This window comes from Tetrao urogallus (genome assembly GCF_951394365.1).
Source record: "Tetrao urogallus genome assembly, chromosome: 12".
NCBI classification, from domain to species: domain Eukaryota; kingdom Metazoa; phylum Chordata; class Aves; order Galliformes; family Phasianidae; genus Tetrao; species Tetrao urogallus.
Genome location: NC_136825.1, coordinates 18,265,901 through 18,284,581, shown reverse-complemented (window position 1 = coordinate 18,284,581; position 18,681 = coordinate 18,265,901). Strand labels below are relative to the sequence as shown.

Genomic DNA, 18,681 nt, shown 5'->3' with positions numbered 1-18,681 from the left:
AACGGATGGGAGAACGGAGAGCGGAGCTCGGAGCCCGGGGCGGCGGCGGAGCGGGGCGGAGAGGGGCGGGATCTGCGGCGGCACATGCGCTGCCCGGGGTCTGGGGGAGGGAGGGGAGGGTGGGTGGGTTTGGGGATGCTGAGGTTTGGGGAGGGAAGGAGGGGGGGGGAGAAGACAGGAGGGTGGCAGACGGAGCACCCGAGGGATGCGGGGGGTTTTGGGGCAGCGAGTGGGTTGGTTGAGTTGGGAACGCGTTTCCGAGGGATGCTCGGGGGTGCAGGTACGGGGGAGACGCGGGGGTGTCCCAAGGGCAGTGCATAGGGGTTTGGAGCAACCCTGCAAAACAGCTGCAGGGGTGCAGTATCCTCTGGGGCCAAGGATGGGGGGAGATGGGGATGGCGATGCTTAGGGGGTACCAAGGATTGGGGGTGCAGGAGGTCGCACCCTGAGCTGCTGGGGGGGCTGGGGATGCAGCTCTTGGGGGTTCAGTGCTGGGCCTTATAGATATGCTTGGGGGATGCCAAGGATGGGGGTACGTGGGGTTGCTTTGGGATGCTCTAAGGGCAGTGCTGCACTGCATGGAGACCCCAGGAAGCAACTGTGGGATCGCTGGGGGTGGAGCACTGGGATCCAAAGGGACGCTGAGGACGGGAGGCGCAGGGGCACACAGCTACCTGCTCAGGGGTAACACCACGGGAACCCAAGGGGTGCTTTGAGGATGCTGGGGGAACTGTTGGGGCTCTGCGGGACAGTCCTCAACCCCAGCTGAGATCTGGGGGGTCTCCCGAGCTGCAACCCGGTCACAGCACGCAGCCAACAAGATCCTATTGCCACAAAGCCACCACCCCAATGTCCCAGTGGCACTGCGCTGCTCCTCCAGCCAGCACTGGGCAAGAACCGTCCACAAGGAAACTATTAGGGCTGGAATTTCTCCCTGTAGAGCCGTCCCTTTGGGGGTGGTGGTGGCAGGTGACACATGGCAGCGTCCCAATGTTCCCTCTGCACCCCAAGCAGTGGCAGAGGGCTGGAGGAACCCAGCTGCCCCATCCTGGAGGGGACGGCTTTTAAAGTTAACCCGCCATGACCGGGTTTGGAAAGCCCTTTCCCGGGAATGCCAGGAATGTCGTGATCCCATCCAAAGCAGCTCGGAGCGGGGCTGCCTGGGGAACCCGCTGCCAGAGCCATAAACAGGCTGGGGGCCATAAAAACCCTCTGCATTCCTCCAGCCCCCTCCCCGGGATCAGGTGAGGGCCCGAAATGCTCTGGGAGAGGGACGGGAATGCAGATTAGACCCCGAAAATGCAGCCGCCCACTGCATGGTCCCTGGATGCTGGCTTCACCCTGGTTGTTTTGGGGCCAGGAAAATGCCTGTCACTGCGCTGCGGTTCCATGAGCGCGGCTGGGAAGAATTCCGGCTGCTTTTTCCCACTTGGGGTGGAGAAACGCTGGAAGGGGTCCAGCCTAAGGGCCAGCGTGGCAGGGCCGCAGCAGGGACCCCATATGCAGCCTGGGGAGGATTCTGGCTTCTGGGCCTGGATGGGTCTGGTTGGGAACCCCAGCACTACAAGGATGGAGCAGCCCGGGGAAGGCACGACAAGGCTGCTCTGCATCGTTCTTTTTATTTGATGGCAGGGAGCTTAGGATAGGAACAAAGAAGGGATGCGTGGAGCGAGGGCTCTCCTCCGCCCGGCACTGGGATGAGGCTGAGCCTCTGGCTAAGAAAGAGGGGCTCGGGGTGCCGGGATGCTGCCCCGCTCCCTTCCCAGTGGGGAGGACCCACTTTGCTCCCTCCTTCCCTTCCCCATGCGTTTCTTCCCCTCCGGTCCCGCTGGCAGGAGGCCGGGCACTCAGCTGACGGTCACGGGGAAGGCATTAGCGAAGCAAAGTCTGCTCACCCTATTGCAAGAGAAGACACCGTGCCTTCCCTGCTCCCTCTCCTCCCGCAGCTTCCAAGCACGACGCCGGGCACAGCCTGGGGTCCCCCACACTGACACAGAGGGGAAAACCCCCGCACCCTCTGCCCTAAAAGCACCGGCGTTTCCGCTGTCCCCAGGCCCTGGTCCGTGTTCCCTTGTCCCCGTGCTCAGAGCACGACGCGTCGCTCCGGCTGCTCTGCCCGCCCCGCTCGCTGGTGCCGCACTTCCAGGTGTTTGCTCTGGACCTTGTCAAAGTGCTGCAGCAGCTCCGTGTAGTCGATGGTGGAGGATGCTGGCCTGCGGGAGCTCGTGCTCGTCCTGCTGCCGTCCCTGCGGGGAGAGAAGGGATGTGGGCATCCAACACACGGTGCTGAGCCAACGGGCGCAGCCTCTAAGAGAGGTGGTTCCCTCCTGCAGAGGCAGGAGATGCAGTTCCAGAGGGCTGGGTGTTGGCGAAAAGGTTTTCCTTCAGAAGAGCAGTGAGGCAGTGGCACAGCTGCCCGAGGATGGGGGGGAGTCACTGTGCCTTGGGATGTCCTAGAGCAGTGGGGATGTGGTCAGTGGGCACGGTGGGGGTGGGCTGGGGTCAAACTTGGGTTGTCTGAGGGGTCTCTTCCAACCTTAGTGACTCTATGATGAGCAGGGGAAGGAAGGGATAAAGAAGAGGACACACACATCCGGAACCCCAACCCCAGGATGCGAGAGCCCCGTCTTGCCTCTCTTTGGTTTTAGGAGAAAGAAACCCGAATTCTCTGATGTTTCGGTGGGGCGGGGGGACAAGGGGCGTCCCCACCACACTCAGCTGCCCCGGGCTCGCCGTTATGAAAGCAGCCTCCGGTGTTTGGAGGAATGTAGGTCAGCGTTAATCAGATGCTCGAGCTGGCTGACAGCTCGGATCGCTCTGAAAACCCGGCTGCTGTGGGAGGAGAGGGAGGGGGGATCACGGCGGGGGGGCCAACACACGGCCCCCTCCCTGCCCCACCAATTAGGAGCAGGGCGGTGGGCACCAGCTCCAGCCCTGCAGCGGTAGGGATAAAAGCCAGCCTGGGGGATGAGCTGACAGCAGAGCAGTGGAGCTGGTGGGGGTCGGATTCATAAAGCTGTGCAGCTCAGAAGCACTCCTTTTTTCCGGAGATTTCATCGCGGCGAGCGCACGGCCCTGCTTGTTAGCCAGGGCTGGATGGCCAAAGCCCAGCAGTGGAGCCCCAGAGTGCCAAAAGGAGAGGGATGGGGGGTGGCAATCCCGATCCTGCAGCACAGGGGGGGCACAGGGGGCCATCTCCGTCCCCGTCACCATCACCGCAGAGCTGCCCCTGGGCAGTACAGCCGTCCCTGCTGGCGAGGCGTCACCGTGCCTTTGGGTGCCCGGACGAAGGGGGGATGCATTGGGAGCTGCCTCCTCGCTCCTTCGTCCTCCGTGGCTCTGCCTGTTTCCATAGCGACCCCACAAAGTGAAATTTTCCATCCCCGATGCCAAATGCCTGCGGATGAGGCGCAGCCCTCCCAGGGTTACCAAATATAGACAAAAAAACCCCAAGCGAGAGCCGCCGGGCGCATCCCCGCCGCACTTACGCGCTCTGCATGAGCTCGGGGTTGGGGACGCACTGCAGGCGGTGGGACAGCAGCTGGAAGGCACTGCTCTGGGGCAGCAGCATCAGCAGCCCATAGAGTGCCTTGATCAGGTAGGGGTTGTTCTTCACGTCCAGCAGCTGCAGGCGCAGGTCTGCAAAAGGAGAGGAAGGGGATGGTGAAGCACTCTGCTCCCAGCTTCCACTGTTCCTGGTTCCTCCCAACCTGCCAGGATGGCTGCAATTTTGAGGGGTGTTGCACCAGCGATCCCGCTGCAGTAACTCCTCCATGTGTCCCCAAGAGCACCTCTGAGGTCCCAGCATCCCTCCCCCATGGCACCTCCCAGCCCAACGCTCTGCTCCCTGGGCACTGCCAGCCCAGCCAGCGGGGCAGAAGCCAGCAGGGCTGCCACCTGGCAACACGTGGACTTGTCACTCCCTGCACCCTTTGGGATCGTGCCGTGAGATCAAAGAATACCCCAAGTTGGAAGGGACCCATAAGGACCATCAAGTCCAGCTCCTGATGTAGACGACCCCAGCCAACACCATGAGCCTGACCCTCACCTCACTTCCCATCTGCTGCCACCAGCCTGTCACCATGTCTCCCCATGCCCATCTGACCCCAACCCCACAATCTAGAGGTTAAGATAAGCAGGTGGGGAACCCTCAAGGAACAACTCAGAGCTGTGCATACCCACCAACACACACGGATGTCTCACATGGGAGGAAATGAGGCGTGGACCTCGGGGACCAGTGTCCCTGGGTTGTGACAGGTCCATGCCATGTGCCCCAATCCCCCCCAATCACTCTGTAGGGCCACTTGCTCTGATAACCCACATTGGGCAGCTCTAGCTGAGGGCTGAGCAGCGAGAAGTCCGATAACTTCTGCTCTATTTCCTCACGCAGCGCTGCTGGGAAGCATGGGGAGGGGATGGAGGGGCTGGCAGAGCGAGCGCCCCGTGCACGGCGCAAACCCGAGAGGAAGGAAGGGGCCGAGCCTTACATGTGAATATGGGGCACTCGATGAGCTGCACCAGTTTATCCACCTCGGTGAGGAAGTCCACTGTGACCTCCAGGTCCCCACTGAGCGTGGCTGTTAAGGATGCAGCATGGCAGGGGGTGGCCCAGCAGCAGAGTGATGTGTGGGGCAGAGGGGTCCCAAATCACAGAATGGGTTGAGCTGGAAGGGACCCTAAAGGCCGTCTGCTCGCAGTCCCTGCACTGAGCAGGGACACCCACAGCTCCATCAGAGCTCACAGCCCCATGCCCTGACCTTGGCTGTGTGCAGGGATGGGGCAGCACCAGCTCTGTGTGCAGTCTGTGCCACCGCCTCACCGCCCTGAGTGTAAAGAATTTCTTCCTTGGCTCCAGCCTAAATCTCATTTTAGTTTGAAACCATTTCCCCTTGTCCCATCACAACAGGCCCTGATAACCAGTCTGTTCCCTGTCTTCTTACAGCCCCTTTAAATACTATGAAAGGATAGGAATGTCTGCCTCCTGCACTGTGCCTTGCCACATGCAGACCCAGTGTGTGCTGGGTCTCACTGTGACTCCACTAGTGGAGTCCCTAACCCTGGAAGTACCCAGGGGATGTGCACTGTGGCACAATGGGATGTGGTTTGGGGACAGGACTCAGGAAGCCAGACTGATGGTTGGAACTGATCCTGAAGGTCTTTTCCAACTTAGACGATTCCACGACTCAACCTGTGCCGTGTTTACAGGAGGTAAAGTCCTTGAGTTGTTCCAGAGCAGGTTCAGGGTGGATGTTAGGAACAACAGCTGCTCCAAAAGAGCAGTGAGGCAGTGGCACAGCTACCCAGGGAGAGGGAAGAGTCCCCATCCCTGGGTGTGTCTGAGAACTGTGGGGATGTGGCACTGAGGAACGTGAGCAGTGGGAATGGTGGGGGTGGGCTGGGGTTGGATTTGGGGTCTTTGGACTTGGGTCTTTCCCAGCCTTGATGATTCTGTGATTCTACGTTCCACCAGAATGCCTGCAGAGCAAGGACAGGGTTGTGGGCTCAGGGAAGGCCCCGCAGTGCCCCGTGCAGAGCCAACAGAGCTGCAGCCCAGCCAGTGGGGCAGGAGCCAGGATTTTGGGGAAGGGAGGCGGCTTGGACTGCACCTCTCCTTCCTGCGGCATGTTTGCAGTGAGCCAAGCAGCAGCTCCAAGGAGCTGCCACCCCCAGGAGGGATGCATGGCTGGGACATCAGTGTTTGGCCTCCTGTAGCAAATGGAGGTGAGCTGGCAGCACTGCTGACCCCTGGAATGCTCTGGGCTTGGCTTTCTCTGGGTTCTGCAGCTGGAAAAGGAGAAGGAAAGAAACCATCTGCTCTGCTCATGTCACTGGACATCAGTCCTGGAGGCTACAGCCTCATCTTCCTGGGAGGAAGGAGGTGTGGGAGCCTCCCCTGCTCTAAGGCAGATCAGGGTCAGCACTCAGCCACCACTGCCTTCCTCTTCTCACTCCACAACAAAACAAAAGGGAAAGGGAGGTGGCAGGCACCGAGCAAACTGCCCTGTGCTGTCACCATGCTGCCACGTGGCTGGCACGGGGATACAGCCCCTGGTGAGGTGAGGGTCCCCAGCTGCTGCTCTGAGCCCCCCAGATACCCCAGCCAGCAAAAGCCCAAAGGATACAACTTCTGGATGAGGTCGTAGGCGTGCTTGTAGTTCTGGGTGAGGAAGCAGAGGGACACGGTGGTCACTGGGTTGTGGCACCAGGAGCGGTACAGGCAGCAGAAGAGGTTGCGGCTCTCCTGGGGAAGGAGGAAACCACGGTGGAATGGGGGTGATGAAATGCAACGGGGACACGGCACAGAGCACCCCATGCTCCCAGCACCCACTGCACACCCAGCCCTGCGAGTGCTGGTCCCAGCTCTGCCACAACACAAAGGGATATTTCCCCACCGCCCAGCACCAGTGCTGCTCAGAGCCCTTGGAAGATGGTTTTGGGGTGGAAGATGGAAATTCTGGGGTCCTGCCACTACTGGTGGGCTGCAGCTGCTCTGGGAACCGTGGTGTTTTGCAGGGGGAACAGCTGCAGAGTGGTGGGACGCCCACTTGCTGTCACCCACGTGAGCGTTCAGGGAGGGAGCTGGCAGCTGCTGGGGGGCTCAGGGGCTGTGATCAGCTTACAGGCTGTGGACAGAACCTGCAGCACAGGGGGGAACAGCAGGAGGTGGGCACATCCTCCAGCCACTCCCTACACCCCATGGGGATCTGCATACGCCTCAGTTTCTCCATCTGTATAATGGAGCAATTTGGTCCCTGCAGCTCCAGCCTTGGGCTCTGAGCTCTCAGCTCCCTGCCACCCTTGTCATCCCCCTGTGGGAAACCTGGTGCTCATACCGGTGTCCTCAGGTCCTTCAGCTGGTTCCTCAGCTGGAAGAGCTCAGAGGAGGTGAGCAGGATGGTGTTCAGTGTGTGCACCATGGTGGAGGCAAACTTGAGGTCCTCCTCCCGCAGCAGGATGTCCGCCATGGAGTGGAAGATGTTCTCTGCATTCAGAAGTAGACAGAGCTGCCTGTGTGTCACAGAGGGGAAAACAAAAACAAGAGGGGAAGGATCACATCACATCCTTCCTGCAGGGGTGACATGTGGGGACACCCAGGGCTGGTCCAGCTTTTGGGGCTGCATCCGAGAGTGGGGGATGCGTAGGAAGAGAGCACAACCAACAGGAACTTGCAGTTGGGCACCGCTGGAGCCAAAACCCCAAAGTCCATGGACAAAGCTCTACCACCCAATAAGCTGCCCCACTGCTCTTTGAGCTCCACACTTTGACTCCCAGGACACTGGGGAAACTGAGGTTGGAGCAGAGCCCAGTACGGTGCCCGCAGTGTGGCTGTGCCCCCACAGCAGGAATGTTCTGCTCCACAAACAGAATTCCCGAGGTTTTAAACACTGGAGAGACGAAAACTTGAAAACCCACATTATTAATTTTTTTTTTTTTCTTCCTCCTTTGTTTGGATTTTAGGATTTCCTGTTTTTCTCCGGCGTGGCTCCGAGCTCCCGCATTCCTGGGTGGTTTGCATGAGGACACCCAAACCAGCATCCGTGGGGACACCCAAAGTAGACGGGGCACTGAGAAATGGGGTTTTTGTCCCCAAAGAGGGGGTGCTCCCAGCTCTGGGTCCCGTCGAGCTCCTCGCCCAGCCCTCACAATGAGATGCTCTGTGAGGGGTTTACGTAACCAAACCCAGCCTTCGCCCTGGCCCGCGTTAGAGTGGAGCGGGCAGTGATAAATAAGCTCATTTATCCCAATTATTCTTACGTAACCGGGCTGCATTCATGGGATGAAGCGTTCTCACCGCCTGGGCACGGGACTGTGTGAGGGAGAGAGGCAGTGAGGGAAGGAAGGGGATGGGAGAGCAGCCCTGGAGATGTGCTCAGCATCCTCCCCACGGCCAGTGGAGCTCCTGGAGCACAGTGGGGAAAGGGTGAGCAGCCCGTGCCATGCAGTGCCTGCAGCCAAAGTGGGAACTGCTCTGGCTACAGGGTGCCTGCTGCTCCACTGACACCCTAGGACCATGCACGCCAAAGCAGTGCCCCAAAATACAATGGGTCCTTGGGGACAAACACTTTCTGGGCTGTGTTAACCCATCCCAAGAGCACCCCGTGGCTCCATGCAATGCAACAGCCCCAAACAGGCACTGCTGTGAGCAGAAGGGACAACGCCGCTGCTGTGCCAACTGACCCTGAACTGCTGCCCCCAGTCCCAGTGTTTTAGGGCAGCTGAGGGATCGCCTTCCAGAAATAGAAGCTGGATGTTTCTGGTTTTGATTAGCAAGGAAGGGAGCAGCTGGTGCAGAGTATCCGTACCCACCCGGCACCACGGTCCGACCCTGAGCTTGCTCTGCAGCAAACTCCAGTGCTGCTGGGGCTGTGCTGCTCCCGTGTCCCCACATCCCTGCCCCAAACTGCTCCCCGGCCCTGTGGGTTGGAGAGGACAACTGCCCGGCCCCACAGCTGCTGTGACAGCTGAGGATGAGCACCAGTGAGTGGCACAGGAACGGCCCCAGGAGGATCCTAGCGGCGCGAGGGGAACGCGGTGCCCGGAGGAGGGCAGGGCTGGGACAGGTGGCTGAGATGCCGGGGGTGCTGAGGGTGGAATGGGGCTGCAGGCAGAGCTGGGAACCCCAGTGCCATTCCCAGCCCTCGCAAGCCATTCCCAAATATACACAGCCTGGATAAAGATAGCCCAGATATATATAGCCACGTATAAATGCCCCAGAGGAGGATGCAAAGCCCTGCTCTCCCAGCTGTGGGAGCACCAAGCAGCACCCGCAGCTCTGCTCCCTCCTCCTCAGCTTCCCCTCTTATGTCTCACCCCATCACCTTTTGCACTGATTCCCACCGACTTCCCAGGCAGACACTTTTCCTGCAGAGACACAGCCAGGTGTGATTTGGTTTTTTTAGCAGCTCGACAGCTTAAAAACTCGGGTGGTGATCAGGCTGCCTGCAGCTCACCCATCCATCCCCCTGCTGCTAAATGCGATGCTGCCTGTGCAGTGCTGTGACGACGGAGGGACGCGGCTCATTGCCCTGAAATGTCATCCCCATGAATGCCACCACCCTGTCCCCAGGGGAAGAAAAGGTGTGGGGCAGCCCTGGAGTCTAGCTCTCCCGGGATCAGAGCCACAAGTCTGACACAAGTAGGGCCAGCACAACACCTGGAAATTGGGCTCATCCAAGGTGATGGGGAGCCCTTTGGGACCACCTGTCAGCTCTGCCCGTGCCAGAGCAAGGCAGTGCCCCTTCTGTGCTTCCTCCCCACCCTCCTTTTCCTGCTCTTCCTTCCCCCCTCCAAGGCTCCTTGCCACCCTTCCTCTCATCCTCATCCTATCCCTGCAAGGAAAAGCAGCATCCCGGGCGGCTCCACAGCTGGGATCCTTTAGGATCCCTTAGGATCCCAGGAGGAGCAGCCTTTGGGCTAGAGAGAAATGTGATGGGGAGAGGAGAGGGAGGAGAACATGGGGAAGTCGTGAAGATGTGGTTTCCCGGATCCCCCTTTCCTCACTGCCATGGTGCAGATGGAAATCACCATTTTTCCAGGTGGAAGTCACGGCTCTCCCTTTAACCAAATGGAAATCGCTGCTCTCCATTTATCCAGAAGGAAATCACTGCCCTCCATTTTTCTGGATGGAAACCACTGCTCTCCATTTATCCAGATGGAAATCACGGCTTTCCATTTACCCAGATGGAAATCACAGCTCTCCATTCCCCTCCTTCCCCACTCCCCTTTGCCGAATCTGGCTGCAGGGCAATGGAAACCATGGCAACTGCAACTGACGGCTCGTGCTTTAAAAAATTCATCGTGCTTCACACGGGAGATTTCTGGGTGCTTTGGAAGCATCTGCTGGACATCCTAAAGCACGGCCTGGCTGGAGATGAGTGTGGAGCTGGGAGCCATCCCGGCTCGCTCAGCATGGCCACAGAGCCTGCTGGAGCCAGGGAGGCAGCGAGAGCAGCAAGCAGGATTGGTGCCAGCTGCCTCTGTTTTCATGTGGCTTTTGGACTCTCCTTGATGTCTCACCACGGAGGCCCCTGGGCATCAAGGCTTGCTTTTCGGGACGTCAGGTCAACCAGGAGTAAGAGCATGAGATCAAAGGCTGCGAGGGCATTTTGGGGAGACCTGGAAAGTTTTTTTTTCCCAGCTGGTGCCCCACCACCATGAGATGTTCCCAGATGCTACATCTCCGATGCCCCGTTTCTCCAGGTACTGCTCTCCTCCCTCAGCACAGCACGGCACGAGGAGCACCCGGCACGCTCTGCTGCAGGATCAGCCAGGAAGAGACGCTCAGGCTCTGCCCCCGGATCTCAAGCAGTTGCAGACAAGCCCTGAGATGCTTCTGCTCCGAAAGGAAAAAGCGTGGAGTGTTTCATTGCAAACAAGAAAACCCTCCCACGGTGCTCCTGCTGCCGTTAGTGCAACAACTGCTGCACGCCGCCGTGCCAGCTCTGCTCTGAGCCTCCATAACACCACGCTGTGTGATTGCACAATCCCCATTTCCTGGGAACAGCAGGTGAAATCCAGCCTGCTCTGTGCACGTGGAGCCGCTCGCTGCTCCCAAGCACCAGGACTGAGGTTACAATGGGAATGGATCCAGAGAGATCCTCTGCTCACAGGGGAGCAGAGCATCTCTGGAGTTCCTCCCCAAAAGCCTCTCTGCTTACATTTGCTGGGTCTGGAGACGGGCAGAACCACGCAGAGCTAGAGGTGAGTTGTTGGACTTGGAAATGAAGCACGGAGCCTCAGCCCTTTCCTCCCTGTGATGCTCCTCTTTGATGCCACACCACTCGGGAACCCCGCAGCGACTGGAAGAGCCAAGGAACAGCAGGCACTGAGCAAAGCAAAGGCAAGCACCAGCCTGCAATCCTTGTGGAAGGGTTTGGCAAGGAGCAGTCCATGCTCAAACACGGGCAGTGCAATGCCTTGATGAGCTCCAACACAACGGTACCCTTGGAAGAGGTCACCTGTGGTTTGCAAAGCACATCTCCAACCCTCCAGCTGCTCATGCGACCAGTGATAACCACAGCTCCATCTGGGAGCAAGGAACAGTGCTGCACCGTGGAGAAAGAGTTCACACAGAAGGTGATCGACTGCTGATGTCCTCTGGGATGGGCTGGCAGCTAAAAATAACTGAATTTGGGAAGTTAATGGGCTGCTCAGCCCATTAAAGGCATGGCTGAGCCTTTACATGGACGTGACAGCTACAGGTGAAGGCCACTGGGCACATGCCCGCCAGCACACACCCAAGGAACCCTACAGTGACCCCCAGGCTGCAGAGCTCTCAAGTGCTGAGCTGAGCACCTCCAGAATGCTCTCACCCCGCTGAGCCCACAGGAAAGCAAAACACCCCACAAAGCCTACAGCATCCCTTCTGATTTGTGAACCCACTGACAGTAAAACCAGCAGCAGGGCCTGGCAGCGCGATCCCAAACGTGTGTTCCTATGGCACATGCCTGGCAGGGCTGAAACCTTGGCTCTGGCCACAACGTGCCTGCCAGGGCAGAAACCCTGTGTGTGCTGCAGAGTGCAGTGACTCAGCCCCAGCAGCTGCTGACCCCCAGGGCATGCACACATACAACCATGATGATGATGATGCTTTCGGGTTTTCACCTCTTTCCTCTTCCACGTGAAGGGTTTGGAGGAAGGGCAGGGGGTGGGAGATGCGTAACGCGTCTCCGAAGATCTTTCCTTTGAGATGTGTGCTTCCCTGTCAGGCTGACAGCTGTGGCCTAATTTTCACAAAAACTGACAAGAGCCTTATTTCTCCCCCTATAATTTCTTTCAGCCGCCAATAAAATAGGTTAAAGGAGCGGGCGCAGCGCTGCGCCGGGAGCTGGGGGAGGATGCTCCACTTTGGGGTGTGCACAGATTGCTGAGGTGGGAGCTGGGGCTGCGCTCACCTTCTGCATTGTTTTTCTCATAGGAGGAGAAATAAAAGCACTCCGATTCCTTCCCATAGAACTGTGACCAAGGAGCGAGTTGCTGCCCCAGAGGCAACGCGGCCGATGAGGACCCAGGCAGGCTGGGAGCTGCCTGCAGCTCCTTCCAGTCCCCGCTCCAACAAAATGGGGATTTCCCTGGGTGTTGTACTGTTCATTCAATCACCACGAGCACTCCCACATTCGGAGGAAGGGAAGTGCTTCCTTCCCACGCCTTGACTTACTCGAGGAGCTGGCAGCCCTGGAGGAGCCCTCACCACCCCGACAAGGCAATTCGGAGAGCGCTCTGCATCACAGAACGTCAGCTGAAAGCACCATATCCACAGCTGCGTGCTGCTTTAGAAGCCCCAGGTGCTCCAGCAGCTTTGCACAGTGGGCCCATGTGAGATGAGAGCAGTTGGATGCTCCCTCCCAGGTCCCTCACGTGCCACCTAAATGCACCCGGTGCTGGCTGAGGACCCTCACTGTGCACCATGCACCGTGCACCAATCTGGGATTGCAGGGAAAGCACTGAGACAGAACCTGAAACCCCCAGGAGCTGCCCCTGGAAGGAACTTGGCTGTTCTGTAAGGATTTTCCTCCCCTTTGCACACTTCCCCTTCCTCCCCTCCACACTCTCGCTGACCCTGACGAGTCCCAGCCCACTCAGCACTGCTGCTCACATGTGTTTTCCATTTTTCTACAGGAAAACACATCAGTTCCTCAGGTCCCAAGGCAGCTTTGGAGTGGAGGATGCTTAAAGCCCATTTCCTGAGCCACCGGGATGCTCTGCCGCAGAAGCCGAACTCCAGGACAGGGATGTCTCACCTCCATTCAATCCAGCAGGCACAACATCCTCCATCTTCTCCACCTCAAAGCCTGAGCTGCTTGTAGGGCTTCCAGCAACGCTCTGTATGTGAGGTGCCAGTAGGGCTTCCCATTGCTACCAGTAGGGCCTCCCATCACTGCTGGTTGGGATTCCTATCACTGCTGTTAGGGCTTCCAGCAATGCTCTGTACATGGGGTGCCAGTAGGGCTTCCCATCACTGCTGGTAGGGCATTCCATCACTGTTGGTTGGGATTCTCATTACTGCCAGTAGGGCTTCCCATCACTGCTGGTAGGGCTTCCAGCAATGCTCTGTATGTGAGATGCCAGTAGGGCTTCCCATTGCTACCAGTAGGGCTTCCCATCACTGCTGGTTGGGATTCTCATCACTGCTGGCTGGTATTCCCACTACTGTCAGTAGGGCTTCCCATCACTGCTGGTTGGGATTACTGTCGCTGCCAGTAGGGCTTCCCATGGCTGCTGTTGGATGTCAAACTGCATGGAGGAGGTTTTGGGGATCGGGCAGGGATGTGCAAGGCAACGAGCCCAACGGAGGAAAATCAGGATCAATCAAACCTGTTTGCCTGCAGGGATGAAACGGGGACAGCACATTGATGGCAAAGCTCCGGCCTGCCCCAATTAGTGTGTGAGAAGCGGGTTCCTCTTGCAGGGCAGTAAAAGCAGAGCCAAGGGCAGGGGTGCAGCACAGATTGCTCCCAACAACCCCCACAGGCTGGGAAGTGTGCAAGCCGCCAGCATGCTAATGGCTCTTACGTAAAGCTGGTGGCACAGGGTGGGGGCTGACCCACATACAGGGGCTGGTGGCTGGCACCTGGGGACCTTCTGCTGCGACGGGGGCAGCCCGCATCTTGGACCCCCTGCCCCATCCCGGCGCTGCTCTGCAAGCCTGGAGTTGGGGATCGCTGCTCTCAGTTGTGCAAACTGGAGGAAAAAAAACAACAACCTAAACAGCTTTCTCCAGTTATTCCTTCCTGCGAGGCAATGGGGAGGGAGGGGGAAAGTGCACAGTTCATTAAAGCAAAAGGGCAGGCGGCCAGAGAGCATCCTGGCAGGCAGCGCGATGCGTTTTCGCAGCCTCGCTGCCTCCCGACACAGAAGCTCCCCTTGTAGTGATCACAGCTGTTTGGATTTTACCCCAGTTCATATCACAGTTTATCAAAGGGGCTGCATTTTTTTTTTTCTTTCTATTTTTTCCTGAGCTTTGCTGAGGACAAGCTGAATGGTTCAGGCAGAGACAAACGCGGGTTTTGTTCTGCGCGTGGCATTGATGCTGGAGGGGGGGACAGAGGGATTTTCTGGGCATGGGAACATCCAGCATCAGTGGGCTCAGGGTAAGGATGAAGCAGTGCATCACCAGTGGATGGTGGCAGCATGGCAAGACCCTACCCCTAACCCTAACCCTACCCCTACACCTAACCCTGCCCCTAACCCTAACCCAGACCCCCAGTGGTCTCAACGTTCCCTCACGACTGTGTAGATCCATATGGGGTTCCCAACATCTCCATCCCCTCTGTGTTGTTGGGTGGAGGCAGAAGTCCCTCCCTGCTCCAAAACAGGAGACTGTCCCCAAGCCATGGGCATCACTCTGCCCAGCAGCATGTGCTAGGCTGACATCCTCTTCCAAGCACCCCCACCCTCAGCAAAGCAGGGCTGCACCTGATCTCTGTCACAGTCGGACTTTGAGATCCCAAGGACAGTGCAGGGTGTGGAGTTCTGCAGGTGAACCCTTCCCTACCCGAACTTGCTGCCCAGTGGGAACCTTGGGACTTTCCAGCTCACAGCTTAATGCCCTACGTTGGCCAAATAACATCATCTGCTCCAGCAGAGTGGATCAGCTCGTGACCCCATGGGGTTCCCGCATCCCCCTGGGTAAAATCAGGGAAACCCAAGGTGATGGATCTCTGTCCAATAGCCACCCTGTTACATGCACCCCATAGGAGGAGACTGCTGCACCACGGGGGATTTCACACCCCAGCTCTGTAAGACAAGCTTGGGCAGTGCCTGTGCCTCGGTCAGAGCACAGTGCTGACTCAGGCAGCCTCTGGTTCTCCCAAAAAGGGCTCCAAAGCCAAACCCTGCCCTGCAGCACACCCTGCACATGGGCATCTCCAGCCCAATGCACAGCCTGTGGGTTTTCTTGTTTAGCCACAATGCTGGGTCACCAGCCCTGCGCTCCCAGCAATGAACCTGAGAGCTGTGGGACAGGGCTCAGCCTTTTGCTTCATCCCTACATCCCACCAACAGGCGAGCACTAAATGAAGCCTGGAAACCTCTGTGCTGGCTGCCTGGACAAGCCCCGGCACAGCGGCTGTTCCTCTGCTTTGAGGCTGGCCATGTGGCTCCAAAAGGCATGTGATGCTTTGGAAGCTCCTCTGCATTTTTCTGCTGTTCCAGACCAGCATCGGGAGGCCAGTAGCTGAATGGGGATGTTTTCCTCTTGCTTAAGGGCTCCGCTGAGTCCGGGACTCTTTCACTGCTGCATGCCAGCTGGGGCAGATAGCTCTGAGTTAGAGGGAAAGGCTCAGCTTTGTGCATCAAGCAGAGAGGTAACACTGAAGGAAATCACAGAATCTGCTTCCAACAACCACTCTGGAGCTACTTTGGGTAGAAAAGAGGAGGCAGGGCAGCCAGTTCTGAAGGCAACTCGGTTCTCAGCTCTGGAGATGAGCGCCATTGGCAGCAGGGCAGCTCCCTTGGCACATCTCCTTTAAGACCAGGTCTTCCAAGTGGTCAGGGGGCACTGCAATCAGGTGTGCACCAAGCAGGCCCAGGGAGCCCCTTCCTGGGTGCTTCCCTTTCCCTTTCCTCCTGTCTCAGGCTCTGCTGTAGCCACATGCTCGCTCTGCATGCCAGGGCACATTGTGCCACACATGCAGTGCTGGATGCCACCAGGGCAGGTGGCAGGGTGAGCAGGGCACTCTGTGCACCCACAGACCCCGTGTCCCCGGAGAGCAAGGATCCCATAGCTCAGCTGCTTGGGCACACGGTGTGCCATGACCTCTGCCTCCAATGTTCATCGGGACAGGGACCAAAGTCCTTTTGGAGTCAGCAGCCAGACATGCCCAAGCCTGAGCTGGGTTGGAAAACAAACTGCCTTACCGCAGCCCCTCCGCTTGACCTCACAGACCTCAGCTTGCCCAGCACTGCCAACGTGACGAGGAAAAATGCTGTGTGGGCAGTAAACCCTGCGCAACATTTCCCTTTCCATCGAGCGCTAATCCTTGAGCTGGCAATCATTACCTCAGCTAACAGGTTTATCCCCTTCCCCGCTGCCCCAGCTCCACCATCCCTGGTGGCGGAGGGTGAGATCTCCCCACATCTCCCAGGTGGAAGCATGGGGTCAGCTTCTGTGCCCGACAGCTGAGGGATGCAACGCGGGAGGACGCATATGGCTTTCATTTGGAAAGCAGCTAAAAATAGCAGTGCGAGGCTCTGCCTTTGGTGGATCCCTCTGGCAGCAGATCAATCTTTTCCAGACAGTCCTGGAAAACTTCTCCTGCTCTGTTCCCATCTTCCTCACCCCGATGCAGTTAAGCCAACGCTTGCGCTGTCGTCAGGAGGATTCAGAGTTACTCAGCAGTGCCTGGGGCTCACCCTTCCCAGAAGTGCTGCCTTGGCCCCAGCCCAGGGCACACGTGAGCCACAACGTGACTTTTTTTGTTTTTGCACCGATGTGGATTTTTTGCACAACCAAACCCTGGGGTGAGAGTCATCCCCCCTCCCCCCAGGTAGCACCAGTCTGAGTGGGGCTCCCAGCACACCTCCAACGTGGCAACCAGGGAGGAACTGAAAGTGGCCGTCATATGAGAGAGCTTTTATGTGTGTCCCTGCCCAACCAGGGGACCCGTAGCAACTTTCCATACTCATTCATGCTGCCCAAAGGTTTGGGCACAAAGCATTAAGCTGAGCCTGATACAGGACCCAGCCTGGCTTAGCAGTCAGGGAGCTTCTACACACTTCGTTTTCTGAAGTGTGTGGCTCGCACACTTTGGAGAAGTAGTTCTCTTTTCCCACTGGAGCGTGCCTGTCACCACACCAAAACCAAGGGAGGAAGGAGCCCCAGTCCTGTGCCCTCCCTCCAACATCCTTGCTGATTTTGCCTCGACCTTGCCTTTCCTTGATTGCTAAATCCATTATTTTGAAGCGAGTCGAGGAATTTATCTCCCTTGCCCCAGATTTCATTGCACTCAAGATGAAGCTCTGCCAGCTGTCATAACACTCGGTTTTCCAGCCTCTGTGCCTAACTGCAGCTACTAAATAGTGGAAGCAAAACCCACTCGTGTTGGGAATGAAGCTTCCACCAGGCAAGCACAGTGAAACCATGCTGATCTGCAGTGCTCTGAGCCGAGCCAGGTGGAAGAATTCGGTCCATGTGGCACCCTGAGCCACAGCCTGCCCTCCTGCCCCTGCTGCTCTGCTCACTTCTCAGCACAAACGGGATCTGACAACACTATTTAATAGGGAGATACTTTGCCTGAGGGCTGGGAGCAAGAAATATGGTGGTGCCTCAACATGCGAAAGGCAAGTCTGTTTGCTCTAGAAACGTCAGCACTGACTACCAGCAAGCGAGGGAGGCTTGTGGAAACCACTTCTGGCTGCTGGTGATGTGGGAGAGCACGGAGCTCGGCCCCTTCCCCCAGCCCACCCTGCCCATCCAGCGCTGGGGGCTGACCTGATGATGAAGGCTCCTCTCGTCTCCAGGAGTTTCCTCTCGCTGCTGAACCTCTTGAGCAGGTTGATCATGAACTTGTAGAAGTAGGAGTTCATGGTGGGGGTGGAGGGAGAGCACTCCAAGCCTTTAGGTCCTGGGGAGGAAATGAGAGCAGATGGTTCACGTTGGCCAAAGCAGTCTCGATCAGTGCACAGGCACCTAAAATATGGCAGAGCACTCGTGGAAACAGGAGTTCCAAGCCTCAGCCTGAGCAGAGCCAGCACTCTCCATCCCAGGGGAAGTATCCTGACATATTTCCAGCCTTGAGCAAGCACACAGGGCTGAAATAGGCTTTGTGGGAGATGGCCTCAGATCCCACCAGTTCTAGCAGCTGACAGAAGGGGTAGCCAAGCTCTGAGAAAATGCACAATCCCATATCTTTGGGTAAAACTTGTAAAGCCATTCCACAAAGCAGACAGCCCCCGTGTGCCAGAGATGCTCCAAGCCATATTTTCAGCAGCACCATGCTGCTGCAGATGACACAGGCCCACTTGGTCTGTCACCTCCCCATGCCCCAGGGCTGGTAGGATGGGCACAGAAGCCCAGTCACAACGCAGCAGGGAGCCAAGCTTACAGATTGGAAGGCTCTTTCATGATTCCTCCTCACACACCTGGCTCAGGGCTGGAGGATTAGGATGGCAATGGGATCACAAGGGGTCACAGCATGCTGGGTGAGCAGCACCACCGTGGCTGTTTGCAGGGCTCTCCCTTAACATCCCCTACAAGTGGAGGAGCACAGTGAAGCTGTGCACAGCCCGACATGGTCAGGGCTCCCATTGGGCTCCAGTGGAGACGCGTGCAGTTTGATTTATGAGTGGTGTCTGCTTCTGTCGGGATTCAGCAGAGCACGGAGCAGCCAATTAAAAAGGCAATCAGGCAGCCGAAGCCTGGGCTGATGGAAAAGTCGCAGGGCTGATTCCCACTGCGCTGATGGCAGCGATACGGGGAGGTGCAGATGTGGGCATCCAAAAGAATGGAGCAAAACCTGCTGCAGAGGAACGGGTGCCTCCTTCCCATGGGATCCCCTTCCCCAGTACAGCTGAAGCCGTGAGCTGTGCTCTGAAGCAGGCCTCTCCCTGAGCACAAGCGTGAGCCACAGCATCGTGTTTCCCCTCAGCTGCAGGTAAGCTGATCTGGGCAAAAATATTACACTGCTGAGACAATGTGCTCCGAAACAAAGGTGTGATTGTTTCCAGGCATGGATCACCCAG

The 18,681-nt window shown here is 57.7% G+C and overlaps 1 protein-coding gene across 1 annotated transcript in view; it reads right to left on the bottom strand.

The window, feature by feature from the left end:
* Window positions 1-2,083: 2,083 nt before the first annotated feature.
* VAC14 (VAC14 component of PIKFYVE complex) overlaps window positions 2,084-18,681 on the bottom strand; it is a gene marked incomplete at both ends in the record, with an annotated part of 52,054 nt that continues 35,456 nt past the window's right edge. Inside the window, 6 exons of the mRNA XM_079541612.1 lie at window positions 2,084-2,246; window positions 3,489-3,639; window positions 4,488-4,567; window positions 6,123-6,241; window positions 6,834-7,008; window positions 17,432-17,564. Coding sequence (XP_079397738.1) covers window positions 2,084-2,246; window positions 3,489-3,639; window positions 4,488-4,567; window positions 6,123-6,241; window positions 6,834-7,008; window positions 17,432-17,564 — 821 coding nt within the window. The remainder of the gene's footprint in view (window positions 2,247-3,488; window positions 3,640-4,487; window positions 4,568-6,122; window positions 6,242-6,833; window positions 7,009-17,431; window positions 17,565-18,681) is intronic.